Here is a 20830-nt window from a genome sequence, read left to right on the forward strand (position 1 = left end):
CTTTCATTCACTTTATAACTAGGGATTTTCTAAGCTTATCCCATTTTATTTTTAATTCCGTTGCTGACCGCCTCCACCATCCCACTGGAATACATTTACCAGACTTTCCATGAAAAAATATTTTCTGAATGTCTCACATATTGTCCTCAGTGTGATTAAAACCCCTATCTTTTTCCACGGCAATGCAATTCTGATTTCTTGGTGATGATGTCAATTTTATGACATTTCATAAAAGTGTTTGTTTTATTATATGGCATTTACAGTTTTCTTGTGTAGTACTGCTGCAAGAAAATTGTACAAAAGGCATAACGTGGAAATAATGCACAAGATATTTAGTACTTAGAAAAACCTGAAGCATCTTCTTCAACACAAATATACTGTAATATTACTTGCATCCAGCATGCACATGGTCTAGTAAAATCCTTTGAATTTGCCAGTGCTTGCTTGCTTGAATAGATATGATAGCGTTCTTGGTTTGCTAATTGTACAAATACAGAGCATGCATGGCTTTTAACCTAATTAAATTAGGATAGAATACAGTGAAATTTCCTGTGCAACAACTTTGGCCAGCACACCGTGACAGTAGAAGAACTGCTAATTTATGGTTAGAGCAGCTGCTTCACTTTCTTTCAGAGCGGAAAATATTTTGACCAGGCCAGACTGAGTGTTTGCAAATAGTTTGCTTATGTCTGGATACCACAGATCTGATTTTAGCGTTCATTTTCATAAGCAACAAAGGGGTTGTTTTTACTGAGCTGCGGTAAATGTATGCTTTAGCGAACCCTTACACAGGATTTTCACACATTAAGGCTATTTTTATCACAGCCTTAAAAACCCTGATTTTTTTTTTTTTTTTTTTTTGCATTAATGGCCATTCACTAATGTTAACAGGAAAGAAAGGTGTGTGTGTGGGGGGGGGTCCACTCCTTCCACAAAAGCGCAAGCAAAACAAACCAAGGGTGGAAGAAGACCAAGGACCAGATGCACTAAACTTAATGAGCCATTAACGAGCCATTAACTAACGAGCAAGTAGTAAACCCTGGCATGCACTAAAGACTTCTCCCAGCCATTTTCCGACGACGGTAGCAGCTAACGAAAACGGAATGCAGATGAGCAAATTGTGTAGAAACCCTATTGTAATGAGATGCACTAACCTTTTCCGATTGCCTTAATGCTGGAAAATCTAACGAGAGGTCTGTACCTCTCGTTGGGGCTGCGTGGGATTGAAAAACTGCTACAAAAGTTAAAAAAAAAAAAAAAGAAATCTGGGGGAAAAAAAGTCAAGTGCTCATCAGGGATGGCCTTTATGGACATCCTTCACTCAAAACAAAAAATAGCACACCGCTTCAAAAAAGACATCCATTTAGCCGTCATCCCCCCCCAAATATGCCTCCCTGTGCCGCCGCGCCGCTCACCCCTCCGATGCGGCTCAATCCAGAGAACAGTGCAGTTGAGGACGCCCATCGAAAAAAAAACGTCCCTTTTGGCCGTGCTTCACTTTTTTTGGATGGGCGTCCTCAACTGCAGTGTCCTCTGGATCAAGCTGCATCAGAGGGGGTGAGCGGCGCGGCGTCTTCGGGCGGCACAGGAAGGCGTATTTGGCATGTGCAGAGCAGCCAGCATAACGCTTGGCTGCTCTGCGCATGCTCGACCGGCCGATTGGCCGAGTGTTTAACGATGGAATAGATGCAAGCGAGCTACAATGAGCAGCTCATTTGCATTCCTATTCCTTGATGCATGCCCGTTTCTTACCGATTCGCTAAGATTGTTTAGTGTGCATCTGGGCCCAAGTCCAAATGACCAGCCCAAACAAGGAAGTAAGAGCTTCAGAAAAAATTTGGTAGGACCCTACATGGTCCGTGTTTCGGCAACAAGCCTTCCTCCGGGGCTGGTAAACAGGAGTCCTCTGCTGAGCGCCAGAAAACCGTGAAAGTGCTACCAAAGCACAGGCGGGAGAACGCTGAAATCGCCCACTAACAATCCCACAGCTTGCCTTCCCTGCGGAGGGAGGAGAGAGGTTGTGTTTATCAGGGGACGAGGCACCGGAGAAGGCATCTGTGGGATTGTTAGTGGGGATACCTGTGAGAAGCAAGTTGCAGTAGTCTAAGCGAGAGGTGATAAGTGTGTGGATAAGGGTTCTGGTAGTGTGCTCAGAAAGGAAAGGGCGAATTTTGGTGATGTTATAGAATGCTCTTCCATGCTGTCTATTAGGGTCTCATTTGTAGTGTACTGACATTTATCATATTTCTGTTATTTGGTTGTTCTACAGTGCTGTTAAATGTGTATATTTTTTTTGTAATATTTTTATTAAATTTCAAAAATACAGCAACACAAAAAGCAGTGCAACAAGATAAAACAAACAGTACAATACACAAAGCCGAGTTCAAGTCATAAAATTAGTCCTTAGCGGAGAGAAAAAGGTCTAAAGATTTCCATTTTTGAATAGCAGTTTTAGGCCCAAACATGGACATTACTGTAGATTGCTCATACTTTTTGTATAGCAGAACCCAATTCCACCAAACCACCACAGTTACGTGGGAATTATCTTTCCAGTGCGAAATGATCAGCTTCAGTGCAACCGAAACCAAAAAGTCAAACAATAACGACTCATGATACCTACCAACATCACTGAGTACACAAGCATCCTTGAATGTATAGACCCAAAACCTGGGGAATGCCCAGCAGATCGATCATGCACCAACTTTGACATGATATCGTCACATGAACTCTCACAATGGCTCGGAAAATATGCCCAGTCATAATGCAAATTAGACATTTGCCCTACTAGACAATTCAAAAAAGACCTCACGAACCATGTAAACCACAGACTCCAAAATGGTCTCTTTCCCACGGATAAAGGAAACATCCTACTCACTCCGCAGCCAAAAGATGCCAAGAAAAAGCACATTGGACCTAACCAATTATCGCCCAGTAGCATCTATTCCGCTCATAACCAAACTCATGGAGGGCATAGTGACGAAACAACTCACTGAATACCTAAATAAACACTCAATTCTGCATGAGTCTCAATCAGGATTTCGGTCAAATCACAGCACCGAAACTGTACTAGTGTCTGCAATGAACTCATTCAAACAAGCAATTGCAACTGGTAATAACATACTCTTCCTAAATTCGACATGTCCGGCGCCTTCGACATGGTTAATCATGGAATACTATTATATATACTAGAATACTTCGGAGTAGGAGGTACAGTCCTCAAATGGTTTAAAGGATTCCTGACCACAAGATCATACCAAGTAACAACGAACGCGGACATATCACCCCCATGGATACCTGAATGTGGAGTTCCCCAAGGATCCCCCCTCTCACCAACTCTCTTCAACTTAATGATGATACCTTTAGCCAAACTTCTAGCCAATCAAAACCTCAACCCCTACATATACACAGATGATGTCACGATTTACATCCCATTCAAACATGATCTAAACGAAATCACCAATGAGATTAACCAAAGCCTCCAAATCATGCACTCCTGGGCAGATGCATTCCAGCTAAAACTCAACGCAGAAAAAACACAATGTCTTGTACTCACTTCACAACATAACACAAACAACTACTCCACCATAACCACACCATACTGTTCTCTACCCGTCTCACAAAATCTGAAAATTCTTGGAGTTACCATTGATCAAAACCTCACACTCGATGCCCACGTGAAGAATACGACGAAAAAAATGTTCCACTCTATGTGGAAACTCAAAAGAGTAAAACCCTTCTTCCTGAGATACATCTTCTGTACCCTGGTACAGTCAATGGTAATAAGTCACCTAGAGTACTGCAACGCATTATATGCCGGCTGCAAAGAACAGACTATCAAAAAAACTCCAAACAGCCCAGAATACCGCAGCCAGACTCATATTTGGAAAAACTAAATCTGAAAGTGCAAAACCCCTAAGAGAGAAACTTCACTGGCTCCCACTCAAGGAACGCATTGCGTTCAAGATCTGCATGATTGTACACAAAGGGGCTCATTTTCAAAGCACTTAGCCTTACAAAGTTCCATAGTAACCTATGGAACTTTGTAAGGCTAAGCGCTTTGAAAATACGGCTCAAAATCATTCACGCAAACGCTCCAATCTACATGCTAAACCTCGTGGACCTGCCTCCCAGAAACGCCATAAGATCAGCCCGCAAATTTCGCAATCTGCACTTCCCCAGCTGTAAAGGACTGAAATACAAGCGGATACACGCCACCACCTTCTCTTACATGAGTACGCAGTTGTGGAATGCATTACCTACAGCCCTGAAAACTATTGATGAAATAACTAACTTTCGCAAATCTTTGAAGACACATCTCTTCAACAAGGCCTACAAAGAGAACCCATAGCCCTACAACACTACCTCACCAACCCATCCAGTCATTAAAGCCCACCTTCTATACTATCATGCCTAACACCTTCCTTCTCTCTCACCTACTTAACCATTGTACATTATTAATTGTATCTGACATTCTGGAATGACTGTCATAACAAAACTCTGTAAGCCACATTGAGCCTGCAAATAGGTGGGAAAATGTGGGATACAAATGCAATAAATATAAATATATGTTCTGTAAAGAGAATTGAGATACAAACTGATTTCCAGATTACATATTTAGGTAAAAAAGATTCTTGGAATCCAAAAATCTCTTTCAATTTTTCCCAAACATCTGCCCAAAATATTACAAGATGCGGACATTCTAACAGGAAATGGATAAGAGTTCCAGCTTTGTTTTTGCATGACCAACACAAATCCTATTTAGAAGACCCAGACAGTTTACTCTTTCTAGGCGTCCAGAGAGTCCTGTGGTACATAAAGAAAAGAGATTGTGTTATTGCAGCCGACATTGACACCCTAGGGCCAGTCGACCAAATTCGAGACCACTGGGTATCAGACAAGGTGTCATTCAAATCTAATTCCCACACATGCTGCGCGGAACTACGTGAGGCAGCAACATCGGACTGCACAGCTTTGTAAAACAATGAGGCCGTGTGTTGTTGCCTACACTGATTGCCAACAAATCCAGAAAGAATTGTAGTGCTCGTTACACCACTTAGTGGCCACTTTTTGGAGTTGACAACACTACGTAACTGATACCAGTGCAATAATTGAGAATCAGGGATTTGATGATAACTATAACAAAACATATGTTATTAATGACACTAGAGAAGGCTCTAAGATAAAATTAATACTAAAATACTGAGAATAAGAGCAGGTAAATGTCCCTTTTACAAAGAAAGTTATCAAGCCCTAAATGTATGTCTAACAGCACCTATTCTATATCTGTTTTCATACTTAAAATGAACTTGCAGAGTATCACATTTGTATGTATTTTTTTTTTTGGGGGGGGGGGCTGGGTGTATTTGTTTAGATTTGGCTCATGCCTGTTCCAGTTGTAGCTCAAGGCAAGTTACATTCAAGGTACCCCAGGTATTTCTCTACCCCAGAGGGCTCACAATCTAAGTATGTCAGTTACACGGTTTTCAGATTTTTTACGTTGGCATTAAAATAATTTGTGTAAAACTAGCAAAAATACATATTGAGCATTTAAAAATTTTTGAGGGTTACATACAAGGGCATTTTCGAAAGAGAAGGGCGCCCATCTTCCGACACAAATTGGGAGGTGGGTGTCCTTCTCTCAGGGTCGCCCAAATCGGCATAATCGAAAGCTGATTTTGGGCGTCCTGAACTGTAGTCCGTCGCGGGGACGACCAAAGTTCATGGGGGCTGTCAGAGGTGTAGCGAAGGTGGGACTGGGGCGTGCTGAAGAGATGGGCGTCCTCGGCCGATAATGGAAAAAAGAAGGCCGACTTGGTCCATTTTCTTTTCATGACCAAGCCTCAAAAAGGTGCCCAAACTGACCAGATGACCACTGGACGGAATTGGGGTGACCTCCCCTTACTCCCCCCAGTGGTCACCAACCCCCTCCCACCCTAAAAAAAATAAAAAAAATGTTTTGCCAGCCTCGATGCCAGCCTCAAATATCATACCCAGCTCCATGACAGCAGTATGCAGGTCTCTGGAGCAGTTTTAGTGGGTGCAGTGCACTTCAGGCAAGCGGACCCAGACCCATCCCCCCCCCTACCTGTTAACACTTGTGCTGGTAAATGTGTGCCCCCCTTCACCCCTTAGGGCTATGGTAGTGGTGTACAGTTGTGGATAGTGGGTTTTGGGGTCTCAGCACCCACAGTAAGGGAGCTATGCACCTGGGAGCAATTTGTGAAGTCCACTGCAGTGGCCCCTAGGGTGCCCGGTTGGTGTCCTGGCATGTCATGGGGACCAGTGCACTACGAATGCTGGCTCCTCCCACGACCAAATGCCTTGGATTTGGTTGTTTTTGAGATGGACGTCCTCGGTTTCGGTTTTCGGCCATAATGGAAACCGAGGACGTCCATCTCTAAGGTCAACCTAAATGTTGAGATTTGGGCGTCCCCGACCGTATTATCGAAACGAAAGATGGCCACCCATCTTGTTTTCGATAATAGCGGTTTCCCCACCCCTTCGCTGGGACGTTCCTAGAGATGGTCGCCCTTAGAGGCGGTCGTCCCCATTCGATTATGCCCCTCATAGTAGATGATGACAGATGGTCCATCCAGTCTGCCCAACAAGATAAACTCATAGCATAAGGTACGATGTGTTACTACATATGCATACTTGATCTTGATTTGTCCATCCCACTTTCAGGTCACAGCACTGGCTTTGCTTCCCAATTACTGGAGTTAACAAATCTAATTACCACCAAGTTTGTTTCCGTTCCTTCCATTCAGGATTCCTTTGTGTCAGGCATGTTTGAATTCCGTTACCCTTTTCACCTCTACCACCTCCTGCAGGAGGGCATTCCAGATAGCTACCACCCTGTCTGAAACAGTACTTCCATTAAATATTTTATATGATGTTAAATAGTGCTGCACATCTTTTCAGCACACAATTTTTTGCCATTTATTTCACTGAAGTTTGAGAAATACAGAGCTGCATTATGAGACCTACATCATTGATTTCTATGTGTTGATTCGAGCATAACAGGTGGCACACTGCCTATGGGGGTGTAAGTTCAAAAACAGGGCTTGCCAAAATGTCTTTTTGTTGGAGCTGGGTAACTTGGTACCTCTAGAAATGTTTATCAAAAGAGTGGTCATATACTTCTTTCCTTAGGTTTCAACTTGCTTTTAAAGAAAGACAAAGATCTTTAAAAACATTGTGGGTTGATACTTTTTATTATTTTTGTTTTACTGACAATACATGTGTGGCTAGCTTTTTGGAGGTCTGTGCAGAAGTCTTGCGAAGAAAAGGCAAAAAAAAAAAAAACCCATTAGACTGTAAGGCCGTTGTGGTTTGTGTTGTTGAACTTTCAAAAGGCCTGATGTCTGGTTTAAAGTTAGTGTAGAAGCGTCACTGTAGGGTAAAAGTAATTTTTGATTTAAGGACATGGGCTTTCCAAACCTGCCCTGGGAATCCTATAGCCAATTCAGCATTTGCAATATGCTGGGTTCCAAAGCATGCAGATTGAAGCTGTGCATATTCATTGTGGAAGGTCTGAAAACTGGATTGGTTTTGGGGTCCCCAGAAAAGAAAACTTTGTCATGTTACACTTTAGGGAATTAAAAAAACTTAAGCACTAGTGCAGGATTTTACCTTTTTTTTTTTTTTTTTTGGGGGGGGGGGGGGGGGAGGACTTTTTAAACACATTGTACTGCAGAGCAAAACGTGTTTTGTGTGTGCTAGTAAAATACCTATATTTAAACTACTTCCTCCGGTGCTGTTATTTTCAGATGTGCCTTTTCTTCCAGTTTTCTAAACGCACCCACTCCAAATGCCTATAACAACCTGTGTTACAGCCTAGTTCAGGAAGCTTCCTCCACGCAGAGCAACGACTGGAGACGGGGGCATTAAAAAACAAATTGAGTAAGCCACAAGTGATAGCGCTGCAGAGCTCCGAGTCCACGCTGTGTCGAGTCCTGTAGCACTAGACTGTCTCGCAGCGTTTCTCTCATCCCACCTCTTCGTATTTTTATAGCGCTGCGTTGGGGCTACAGTGACAAATGCATGTGGCAGCTTCCATACGTAGTTTACTTCTGCGGTCCGGTGCTTAACCACGCCCAGCGCGTCTCGGATTTTTGTCTTGCTGCCCAGCCAGGCTTTTGAAAGTTTTTTTTTTTTTGTTCATGGTGCCAGCACGGTGACGGGCCATCTGCACGGGAAGGATTTCTGCAGAATCCAAAAGTATGGTGTTCCAGACAGACACCAAGCCGGGATGTCATGTGTTCTGACTTGATCTAAAAAGACAGCAGGAAACACGAAGGGGGGAAGAGAACTGGGTTTATAGTAGTGGCAACGTAGGTGACAAGAATGGAGGACTGCTTGCTGCCTGAGCAGACGGCGGCAGACGATTCCTCAACGCTCGTGAACTTCTCCAATGGTAAATGTACACGTTTTCCTTAGTGGGGACTTTGCAGATGATTATTATAAATTGACAATAGAAAGGAATCTTTAAATAGCATGACGTCTGTATTCATTTTAAAGGGCATAAGGTTTTAAACTTGTGCTAACACAAGTTTCTGTGTCTGCTGTCTATTATATAACGTAAAAATTGTAACTGAAAAAAATGCCAAGCTTCAGTTCTTGCATGTCTACTGCAGACAGCTCGGCATACTGGCAGTGTTTGCATTTTTACTTGACGTGGTGAATGCTTGAAAAGATTGGCGGTTCAGCAGAGCGCTTAAAAGCATGTGGGGCAGTGTGTTTATGGAATGGAGTACTGGGGAGAGAGATGAAACGTGTTTTTTGGAAAAAAGGCCAGTACTATTTCTCTTCAGTAAAGGGCCTGTTGTTTTTTTAAGCTCGATTCACTTACATTTATTTGTCACTTTCACTGGAGAGGGTGAATTTAAGACGGTACAGCAAATTATATATCGAAGCCTCCATGCTGCTAGAATAGGGGGCTGATACAGCATCTTTTGAGAGATACTCTTCTTCTTGGAATTATTAGGAAGGGGGTGGTAAATAAGACCAAGAATATTATAATGCGTCTATCTCTCAGTGCGACCTCACCTTGAGTATTGTGTTCAGTTCTGTTCGCCGTACCTCAAAAAAGATATAGTGGGAATTAGAAAAGGTTCAAAGAAGAGTGACCAAAATGATAAAGGAGATGGAAGAGGTTGGGGCTCTTCAGCTTGGAAAAGAGCCTGCCTGGGGGGGGGGGGGGGGGGGGTGGGGGGTATGATTGAGGTCTGTAAAATCGTGTAGAATGGGTAAAAGTGAATCAATTTTTCACTCTTCCTAAATGCTTAAAGGCTAGGGGACACTCAATGAAATTACATAGAAATACAAATATTTTTTTTACTCGGTGAATAATTGATCTCGGTAACTCATTGCTGGAGGATGTGGTATCGGTGGTTACTATATCTTGATTTAAAATAGGTTTGCTCGTCAAGTAAAGAAACCATAATTATATATTTTTTTAAATGTAAAATCAAAATAATATATATATATTCAAAATTTTAAAACAATTTTGGTGTTTAGAATGTTCATGGCTTGAATGCCATTCAGTGCACACGAAACAGTACCATCTTTTTTTTGTTGTTGCTACATTTGTACCCCGCGCTTTCCCACCCATGGCAGGCTCAATGCGGCTTACATGGGGCAATGGAGGGTTAAGTGACTTGCCCAGAGTCACAAGGAGCTGCCTGTGCCTGAAGTGGGAATCGAACTCAGTTCCCCAGGACCAAAGTCCACCACCCTAACCACTAGGCCACTCCTCCACTCCATCATCACACCAGAGTCTCCAACTCCCCCCTCCTTTTATATGCATTGTTGTGAATTCCAGATGAAAATGTGCAAACTCAGGGGTCCTTTTACCAAGCTGTGGTAAAAAGGGCCCAACGCTAGTAGTGGGGGCTATTTTGCGCGTGCTGTGGCCCTTTTACTGCAGTGGGTAAAAAAGGCTGAAAATAACTATGGCCATTCGGTAGGATTCAACCAATCGATGGGGTTCTCTTAAACATTGAATCAGGGGCATAGCCAGACTTCGATGGGAGGGGGTCCAGAGTAGAGAGCTGCACGGCTTCCGTCCCCGCGGGAATCCCGCGGAACCCGCGGGATTCCCGCAGGGACGGAGGCAGTTCCTGCGGGGTTCCCGCGGGGATGGAAGCTGTTCTGCGGGGTTCCCGCGGGGACGGAGTCAGTTTCTGCGGGGTTCCCGCGGGGATGGAACCAGTTCTGTGGGCTTCCCGTGGAATTGTAAGCTGCACCTGCACCAGCCTCTCATCTACCGAATACCAATTTCTTTGAGTGCTGTCTCCTCCTCCTCCTCCTCTTCCTCCTTGCTTTAACAACATAAATGTGGAAAGTCTTCCATTAAGGAGGTGGTAGAGTCACAAATGATGACGGAATTCAAAAAGGCATGGGATGAACACAGAGGATCTCTAATTAGAAAATGGAAGTTATAAAAAACCTAACCTTAAATGGCTGCATGTGTGTGGATATGTCAAGTGACACTTAGATGGCGACTCTGGCTGTGATGAACTAGAGCTGATACCTGGCAGACTTGTATGGTCTGTGTCTCATACATGGCAATCTGGTGTAGGATGGGCTGGAAAGGGCTTAGACAGCAACTTCAGTGGCTGGAACATGAGGACAGTGCTGGACAGACTTTTATGGTCTGTGTCCCACAAATGAGAACATGAATAGGCTGGAGTGGGCTTCGATGGCAACTCCAGCAGTTGGAACATAAGGATGGGGCCAGATAGACTTCTGTGGTCTTTGTTCCAGAAACACGAAAGAAAGACCATAATCAAGTATATAATATCACACTTGTTGATTTAATGATGAATTGATCATGAGTGTGACTATTGGGCAGAGTGGATGGACTATTTGCTGTCACTTACTATGTTACTATTAATCCTCTTTGCTCCCAGACTGGTGCACAGACCTCAGCTCTGACATAGGCACGAGAATCAGATGTCACCTGACCTACTGGCATGTGCATGTGGCGACCTCTCAGCACACACTGCCAGTGAATCAGAGACAAATCTTACATGTGCGCACCAGAGTGTTCCAACTTCCGTTCCTTCCTTGCCTACAGTGCTGTGGCTCAAATCCAGAGAGAGACTGAGGGAGCTGACTGGAACTTTCTTTTATGTACTATTAAATTCTTACGGGGATGGGTGGGGATGGGTTAAATTCTTGCGGGGACGGGTGGGGACGGGTTGGGATGGTTTAAATTTTTGCAGGGATGGGTGGGGATGGGTAAGATTCCAGTGGGGATGGGTGGGGACGGGTAAGATTCCAGCGGGGACGGGCGGGGATGGGTAAGATTTCTGTCCCCGTGCAACTCTCTAGTCCAGAGCCCGAGGTGAGGGGGCACATTTTAGCCCCCTCCCCGGCATCGCAACCCTCTCGACCCCCCCCCTTCCCGCCACCAACCATCTCCCGCCGCGTACCTTTGCTGCCGTTTTGTAAATGGGGGGGACATTCTACTTGAGATTTCCCTGTAAATGCATAGTAAGATATAATGCAGTTAAATATGTATTCATGGAACCTTCCCATTTAACATCCTTGAGGGGAGAGTAACTGTTTAATTTCTGTTTTATCTTAGGTACTTAATTTGCCTTAACATTTTGCCTTATTTTCCTCTTATTAGTAATCATGGAATCCAGTATAATGTGGACTTGTATTAGTTATATATATGTTATATAATATTCACTTTAATATTTTGATTGTTAAAACACTTTCCTGAACAAGTGTAAATCCTTGAAATAATGATTTAAACTTATAAATAATTTTTTAAAAAAGAAAGTAAACAAAGAAAAGAAAATAAGATGATACCTTTGATTGGACTCACTTATTACATTTTTTGATGAGCTTTCAAAGGCAATATCTTCTTCAAACTAAGATAAAATAAAAGCTAAATAAACTGAATTTGTTGGAAATGGATGAGAATGTACAAGGCTAAATTTGATTGATTGAGGTGTTTAATGTTTGTATTTTATTCTTGTGTCGTGAAGAATCTTTTAGTCAAGTTGGACTTGGGAAGAACAGGGGGTCATAAGTGTCTTGATCATAGGCAGTCGGTGACCCAACTGTTTGGGGAGGCTAAAGGGGGTGGGGTTAGGGGTGGAGCCAGGGGCGGAGCTTATAGCCACAATTAACATAGAACAAAAATAAGTAAAAATAAAATAGTCACAATTAATAACTTTTGTTAAATTTAGATATTAGATATGTATCATATGTCAAAGAATAAAGTGGTTGCTCAAAGCATATACTAACCACAATCGCTCAACTGCAAAACACTATGCACAAATTTGTGCAAAAACACACTCAGAACCTTACTGTACCATAACACTAGGCAGACCCTAATACACCAATATACCACCCATATGGAAAATGCAGACCGTCAACAATATGAAACAAGGGATCATAATATCACAATTCTCATGTAGAGCCACAAAACACCCTTTTAGGGTGGATAGTGTTCACAATGAGCTCCTTTTATTAACAACTATATGTAGATCCTTCAAGAGGTAGTGTGTCATGATTTAGGCTCTAAAACCCTTTCTGATGATTTGGTGCCACCTCAGTAAGGCCAATACACAATCTCTCCACTGCAAAACACTATACACAAACTTGTGCAAAAACACACTCGTAACCTTAGCAAACCATAACAGCACTAATTCCAAGGACAGGACGAGCTACAACCTTATGCGTGGAAAAGCAGCACTGTAATTACACCGGGCTCTAAAACACCAGTATACAACCTAGTGAAACAAAAAAACCCCAAAAAGGTCTGTAATTACTACACACTAGTAGAATACTGCACCTTGATTACACATGAAAAACACATGACACAACAGATATGAAGGCAAAACTGGAAAGTTACCTCAAGAAGTCAGACTCAGCATGCAGCAATACTAGAAAAATGGAAACTTACATGCAAAATATCACAGATGCACATTTCCAAAAGCTGACATATTCCAGTTAATAAATTCTGAATAAAATACTTTTTTCTACCTTTGTTGTCTGATCATTTAGTTTTTCTGTTCGCTTTGGTCCCAGTGTCTTCTTTCCATTTGATATTTTTTCTCTCAACATGTCCACCATCCTCCTGTGTCCTTATGCGTCCTGTCTGTCATCTGTAGCCCTGTCCCTATCCTTTCTCCAGTTTCAGCATCTGCCCTCAAAGTGTTCCAATCCAGCCCTTAAATTTAGCAATTTTCCCTCCATCCATATCCAGCATTTCTCCCCTCCCCTCCATCCATGTGCATGAACTTCCTCTGTCTTCCCTCCCCTCCATCCATGTCCAGCATTTCTCCTCTCTCCCTTCCACTCCATCTGTGTGAATCTCCTTCCTTTGTCTTTCCTTCCCTCCATCCTTGTCCAACATTTCTCCTCTCTTCCCTCCCCTCCATCCATCCATGTCTTTCTCTTCTACCCTTCCATCCAGTGTCATCCCTTTCTCTCTCCATCCTTCTACCCATTACCCTCTCCCAATCCTTCCGTCTATTGTCTCCCTCTCCTTCCATCCATTGTCTCCCTCTATCTCCCCTTCCTTCTAAACAGTTCTCTCTCTCGACCCTTTTCCATTCAGCATGTCCTCTCTATCCCCATCCTTCCAGTGTCTTTCCTCTTTCCCTCCCTAACCTTACGTCCAGTGTCTTCCCTTTTTCTGCCCCCTCCTTCCAGCATTTTCCCTCTTTCTCCCTCCTTTCATTCAGCATTTCTCCGTCTGACAGCTAGGGTCTCCCCCAGTTTCTCCCCAGCAGCTTCTCTCTCTCTCCTGCCCATGTCCCCTCTTTCTCTCCCCATCTTTCCACTAATCTCTCTCTCTCTCCTCTTCCATCCAGCATCTTCTCTCTGGCTCTCCCATGCTCTCTTCCATGTCCCTTCTTTCTCTCCCCATCTCTCTCTGGCTCTCCCCTGCTCTCTTCCATGTCCCCTCTTTCTCTCCCCATCTCTCTCTGACTCTCCCCTGCTCTTTTGCATGTCCCTGGCTCTCCCCTGCACTTTTCCACTTTCTCTCTCCTCCAGCGTCCTCCTGCATCTCTCCTCTCCCTCTTGCATCCCACCTTTCTCTTCCCTCCCCTTCTTGCTTTCATCACTCTCCTTTCTCCACCTCCCCCATTTTCCCATGCCCTGCCATTGCTTTCCTTCCTCCCTCTTCCCCTTAGATGTGGCACCTCACATCCTCCTCTCTCCTCCCCCTTTCCCTTTGGTCTGTCAGCTGGCTGGCATGATGCATCGCTCCCCCCCCCCCCCCCCGGACTAGTTCGGTATCGCTCTCCCCCTCCGCTCCTGTCATGTCTTTGAACTTCGAGGTTTCCTTCCGGTAGCAGCATCAGCAATGATGTAAGCGCTGCTTTCAGCCTGCCCCGGAAACACTCTCTGTACAGTTTCCCGCATAGGAGGGACGCTGTCCAAAGAAGGCTTCCGGGGCAGGCTGAAAGCAGCGCTTACATCATTGCTGATGCTGCTACCGGAAGGAAACCTCAAAGTTCAAAGACGACGTGACAGGAGCGGAGGGGGAGAGCGATACCGCAGTAGTCGGGGGGGGGGGGGTGTAAAGATCGCACGGTCCACGCACCAGTCGGGGGGGAGGAGGGAGGGAGATGTTCAAGGCAGCGGGAGCTGCACCCGGGGCGGTCCACCCTGCCCTTGCTGCACTTCTGGCTGGGGAGGCTTAGCCTCCCCAAGCCTCTTATACCGGGCGCTTATGGTCTTGATACTATGTTCTCATTGAAGCAGAAATCTGACTTTTGGTCTGAAGTGCAGGATTGTGGTAGTTTGAGCTCCCAAAAAGAATAGAAGAATAGAAATGGTGCTACCAGTGGATTCTCGGACGATGCGGCAGCATGCCTTGGGCTCTGATTGGACTGGGGTGGTGGTTTGACTGAAGGAATAATATCTCATGTAGAGACTCCCTATGGATGCTGTCTTGACTGGAGGACTGCACAGCATGTCCCTTTGGATACCCGATTGGAGCCAGGTTTTGGTGTATAAATGCCATAACCCAAAGGCCCAACATTAAAGAAGAAATAAAAGTGGAAACCTATACTAATGGAAATAGCACTGATTATTATGGGACAGATGTGTCACATAGTTGCTGTTAATTCATGGAAATATGTTTAGCCAACATTCAGGCTTCTAGGGAAAAAAATTAAATCAGATAAAAACCATATTGTCTATCCATCTACTATCTGTACCTCTCCTCTCCCATAGGTGTGTGTTTTGGTTATGGATAATGAATGTAGGCAAATCAATTATGTAGTAACATAGTAGATGATGGCAGAGAAAGACCTGTAGGGTCCATCGAGTCTGCCCAACAAGATAAATTCATATGTGCTACTTTATGTTTATACCTGACCTTGATTTGCATCTGTCATTTTCAGGGCACAGACCGTAGAAGCCTACCCAGCACTAGCCCCACTTCCCAACCACTAGCCCCGCCTCCCACCACTGGCTCTGCCACCCAATCTCCGCTAAGCTTCTGAGGATCCATTCCTTCTGAACAGGACTCCTTTATGTTTATCCCACTCATTTTTGAACTCAGTTACCTTTTTCATCTCCACCACCTCCCGTGGGAGGGAATTCCAAGTATCCACCACTCTCTCCGTGAAAAAATACTTCCTGACATTTTTCTTGAGTCTGCCCCCCTTCAATCTCATTTTATGTCCTCTAGTTCTACCACCTTCCCATCTACGAAAAAGGTTTGTTTGCGGATTAATACCTTTCAAATATTTGAATGTCTGTATCATATCACCCCTGTTTCTCCTTTCCTCCAGGGTATACATGTTCAGGTCAGCAAGTCTGTCCTCATATGTCTTGTAACGCAAATCCCATACCATTTTTGTAGCTTTTCTTTGCACCGCTTCAATTCTTTTTACATCCTTAGCAAGATACGGCCTCCAAAACTGAACACAGTACTCCAGGTGGGGGGGCCTCACCAACGACTTATACAGGGGCATCAACACCTCCTTTTTCTGCTGGTCACACCTCTCTCTATACAGCCTAGCAACCTTCTAGCTATGGCCACCGCCTTGTCACACTGTTTCATCGCCTTCAGATCCTCAGATACTATCACCCCAAGATCCCTCTCCCCATCCGTAACTATCAGACTCTCACCACCTAACACATACGTCTCTCATGGATTTCTACTTCCTAAGTGCATCACTTTGCATTTCTTCGCATTCAATTTTAATTGCCAAACCTTAGTCCATTCTTCTAGCTTCTGCAGATCCTTTTTCATGTTTTCCACTCCCTCCTGGGTGTCCACTCTGTTACAAATCTTAGTATCATCCGCAAAAAGGCAAACTTTACCTTCTAACCCTTTGGCAATGGCACTCACAAATACATTGAACAGAATCGGCCCCAGCACCGATCCCTGAGGCACTCCACTACTCACCTTTCCTTTATCCGAGCGAATTCCATTAACCCCACACTCTGGCGTCTGTCCATCAACCAGTTCCTAATCCAGTTCACCACGTCGGGTCCTATCTTCAGCCCGTCAAGTTTATTTAAGAGCCTCCTGTGGGGAACCGTGTCATAGTAACATAGTAGATGATGGCAGAAAAAGACCTGCACGGTCCATCCAGTCTGCCCAACAACTCATATTTGCTAATTTTTGTGTATACCCTACTTTGATTTGTACCTGTGCTCTTCAGGGCACAGACCGTATAAGTCTGCCCAGCACTATCCCCGCCTCCCAACCACCGGCTCTGGCACAGACCGTATAAGTCACCGAGTCAAAGAATTCACTGAGATTCATTTGGCACGATTTCCCTTTGGTAAAACCATGTTGTCTCGGATCTTGCAACTTATTGGCTTCCATGAAATTCACTATCCTTTCCTTCAGCATTGCTTCCATTACTTTTCCAATAACTGAAGTGAGGCTTACCAGCCTGTAGTTTCCAGCTTCTTCCCTATCACCACTTTTGTGAAGAGGGACCACATCCGCCATTCTCCAATCCCCCGGAACCTCTCCCGTCTGCAAGGATTTATTAAACAAATCTTTAAGAGGACCCGCCAGAACCTCTCTTGAGCTTCCTCAATATCCTGGCGTGTATCCCATCCGGTCCCATGGCTTTGTCCACCTTTAGATTTTCAAGTTTTTTTATACACACTCTTTTCCGTGAACGGTGCTGTATCCACTCCATTCTCATTTGTACTTTTGCCAGTCAATTGTGGTCCTTCTCCAGGATTTTCTTCTGTGAAAAAAGAACAAAAGTATCTATTTAGCAAATTTGCCTTTTCTTCATCATTATCTACATAGCGGTTTGTACCATCTTTCAGTCTCACAATTCCCTGTTTAGTCTTCCACCTTTCACTAATATACCTGAAGAAATTTTTGTCACCCCTCCTTACCTTTCTAGCATCTGTTCTTCCGCTTGCACTTCCGCTTGTCTCATCTCTTTGCATTCTCCATTTGTGTTACACATGTCCCTGTTGCCTCCATTTCAGGGGTGCTACTTTCAGAGAGGAGAAAGTTATACTGGTGAATCAGGCCAGCTACTATGTTGGAGACTAGGTTGGTTCAAGTTGTATTTATAACTAGTATTACTCATGGACAATATCTCTTTTGCCTTGGAGTATAGCTTTGGTTTTTGGAAAGGACCTTGCCAGCTCTCAAACCCTCCTGGTATTCAAAACTTTTTTTTTCTTTCTATTTTTTTTTAAATACATTTCTTTCTGTTAACCGCTTTGAACCACTGGATAGTGGGAGTTGGCGGCATACAAAAGATTGTGGCACATCACATACCTCTCTCGTCACCTTATACAGTGCTTACCCCCCGTGTATCTTAGATCTCTTAATCAAAACCAGCTCATGTACCTAGCTATAAGGAATTAGTCCATGAACACACCAGAGCTTTGATTTTCTCCATATAAGGGCCCCACCTCTGGATCTCACTACCCTTGTACCTGAGACTGCAAATATCATTTACCTTGATTTAAAGCCGACCTGAAGACTTTTCTGTTTAATGATGCTTTCCGGTAATCCTTTTCCATTCTCCTGCGAGCCACCCAGGCCATCCCTAGGAATGATATGAGAACTCGCCTAATGTTTGTTTCCCTCCCCTCATTTTTCTTTGAATAAATGGAGTTCTACCCCTTCCCCTCATTCTCTGCTTGTTTTTATACTCGCCTTATTTTATTTTCTAAGAATAAACATTGTAAGCCACCTAGATGGCATGTCCATATGGCAGGATAGTAAATATAAATAAACTTGGAAACTTGTTCTCAGCCCCTCCTCTATCTGTATCTAGCTTGAGGGGTAGGGGTGTGGGAATGTTATTTGATTCATGTTCTTCAGTCCAACCCTGCTACTGTTATTATTACTACCTATTTGTATAATATGCAGCACTGAACAGCTAGGAGACTGTCCCCGTTATGTGAAACTTACACTTGTATCTAGATACACAGATGGAAGACAAATATAAGGTGAGGGGTAATGCATTTGATAATACTGCTTGTTTGTGGGGAAAATCAAACCAGTTTACATTTATTATATGCAGGTACTTTCTCTGTCTCTAGTAGGCTCACAATCTAAGTTTTGGTACCTGGGGTAGTGGTGATACGGAAAATGAAAAAAAAAATAGTTTTTAGCAGTGTGTAGAAAAGGGGAGAGAGGAGTCAAATATCGCATTGCCATAGAATTTAAAAAAAAAATGAAAAAGGTGAGAACCAAGAGTTCAATATTGGCCATGTTCATTTCAAGATGATGGTGGATAATTAATCCAGGTAGTGTAATGGCAGACAAGCAGTTTGAAATTGGGACCATATTCTGTGTGAATGTTCTGGTGCAGAAAGGTAGGTCTAGGAGTGAAGGTGGTACTGAGAAACAGTTTATTATTTTTTATTATTTTGGTATCTCACCTGGATTACTGTAATGGATTATAGTCCGTTTCTGATTGGTTGATTTCAAGACTTCAGATGCTCCAGATTGTTGAGGCTAAAATGATATTTTGCCTTAAGAGGTTTGATAGGGCAGCACCCTCTTTGTTTAGGTTGCATTAGTTGCCTTTTTATGTACGTATTTCTTTTAAATTAGCCTGTCTGATTTTCAAATTATTTGATGGTATATGCCCAGAATACCTAGTAGGTTTGTTTTCTTTTCCTTTCCATCCTAGTATTTCTTGAGCAGGGTTACCAGACTACTGTTTTTTTTTCTGGAATACAATATAAAAAATTTTGGGAAAAATCTTTTTATCTATCAGGCAGTTCAAATTTGGTGCGTTTTACCAGTAGCATTGAAAAAGGTTACTTTTCTACTTAACTTTTCGAAAGGTGCTAAAATTGTATTAATTTAGGGGTCCTTTTACAAAGGCGCGCTGAAAAATGGCTTGCGGTAGTGTAGGCATGGGTTTTGGACGCATGCCGATCCATTTTTCAGTGTGCCTGTAAAAAAGAAAGGCCTTTTTAAAAATTTTTGCCGAAAATGGACGTGTGGCAAAATCAACATTGCCTCGTGTCCATTTTGGGTCTGAGACCTTACCGCCAGTCGTTGACCTAGCGGTAAAGACTCACGTGGTAACCGGGCGGTAATGACCTACGTGCGTCAAATGCCACTTGGCGCACATCTGATACGTGCATCCGAAAATAAAAAATATTTTTCGGACGCACGCCAAAAATGAAATTACCGCAAGAACCATGTGGTAGCTGGGCGGTAACTCCATTTTGGTGCGCATTGGGCCCCCGTAGACACTTAGCTTAGTAAAAAGTCCCCTTAGGAAATACTTTAGACTAATTTCTTTCTTTCTGTTTTCTTTGCTTGTGTTTTGTAATCTTCTTTCAAGCTGTTTTTGGGAAGTTGGCAGAATATAAAAATTATATTATATCGTATCATATACTTCAAGTTGTGAGGGGAGATCACAGTACTGAGGGAATGGGTGTAGACAGGGAAGACAAGAGCCCAGAGCACACTAATTGATGATGGATTAGTGATAGTGGAGAGAGGCTGGAGGAGAACCAGGGTGGACAGAGTACCAGAAGCCAAGCGCAGACAGGACAGAGGGTGATCAGGGGAGTTTTGAAAGCAGAGGATAGGTCATGGAGGAGTAGGATTAAGTAAAGGCCCATGACCTTAGCCACTAAGAGGTTGTTAGAAATGTTGCTAGAGTCAGTCTCCATGAGTTATGGAAGCCAAATTGGATTGTATGCAGAAATTTGAGGCAGGAAATATTGGAGGGCACATTCACGTAATTTTAATGAAAGAGGGGAGATAGGATGACTGGGCAGGTAGGGTCTTCTAGTGAGGTTTTTTTGCTGTATGTGATTACCAATGTTTGAAAGCTCCATTGCAGGGGAAAGTGATAGCTTGAGGATGTGACAGATGGAAGGGGTGACTGCGAGGGAAGTGGCACAAAAGAGCTTGGTGAGAAGTGAGTTTGGAGGAGAAGAAAGATGGTCTGAACAGTGTCTCTTTAAAGCTGTGCCAGAAGAGTTTAGCAAGGTGAGGGATGAAGTAAAAAAAAGCCATCTGTTGGGAGACAGCCAGCCCTTTTATTACTGGGTACACCCCTTGAAGCTGTCCTCCTGCAATCAAATCTAGTGTTCAGGAGGAAGAAAGCATCTGACCCAGAAGGAATCAGAGAGACTTCTTCTCAGTAGTAGATATCATGGGATTCTCGGAGTCCACATCATTGTTTGATGAAGGATCCTCTACTGCTGTTATATAGGTTATTTATCTTTCAAACTTCTATACCGTCTAAATCTAGTCAGCTAGCATAGATCTTTGTCAGTGTTGCATGGCAGGTGGGCATTCATTGAGCATGCAAGTCGTGCTTTATGATCATTTTCCAGTGTTGCTGCACGGAACACACAGCCTGCGAGGTTGATTATGTAT

At 43.5% G+C, this 20830-nt stretch overlaps 1 protein-coding gene across 4 annotated transcripts in view; it reads left to right on the forward strand.

Moving 5' to 3' along the window:
• Positions 1–20830, forward strand: part of EML4 (EMAP like 4) — a 391221-nt gene that overhangs the window by 190485 nt on the left and 179906 nt on the right. Inside the window, exon 1 of one of the 4 annotated variants that reach the window (XM_030195784.1) lies at positions 8183–8416. The exons of the other annotated variants lie outside the window; for them this stretch is intronic. Coding sequence (XP_030051644.1) covers positions 8347–8416 — 70 coding nt within the window. The 5' untranslated portion in view covers positions 8183–8346. Of the gene's footprint in view, positions 1–8182; positions 8417–20830 lie in introns of those variants that run through there. 4 annotated transcript variants of the gene reach the window in all.

Source organism: Microcaecilia unicolor, chromosome 3, assembly GCF_901765095.1.
Source record: "Microcaecilia unicolor chromosome 3, aMicUni1.1, whole genome shotgun sequence".
NCBI lineage: Eukaryota > Metazoa > Chordata > Amphibia > Gymnophiona > Siphonopidae > Microcaecilia > Microcaecilia unicolor.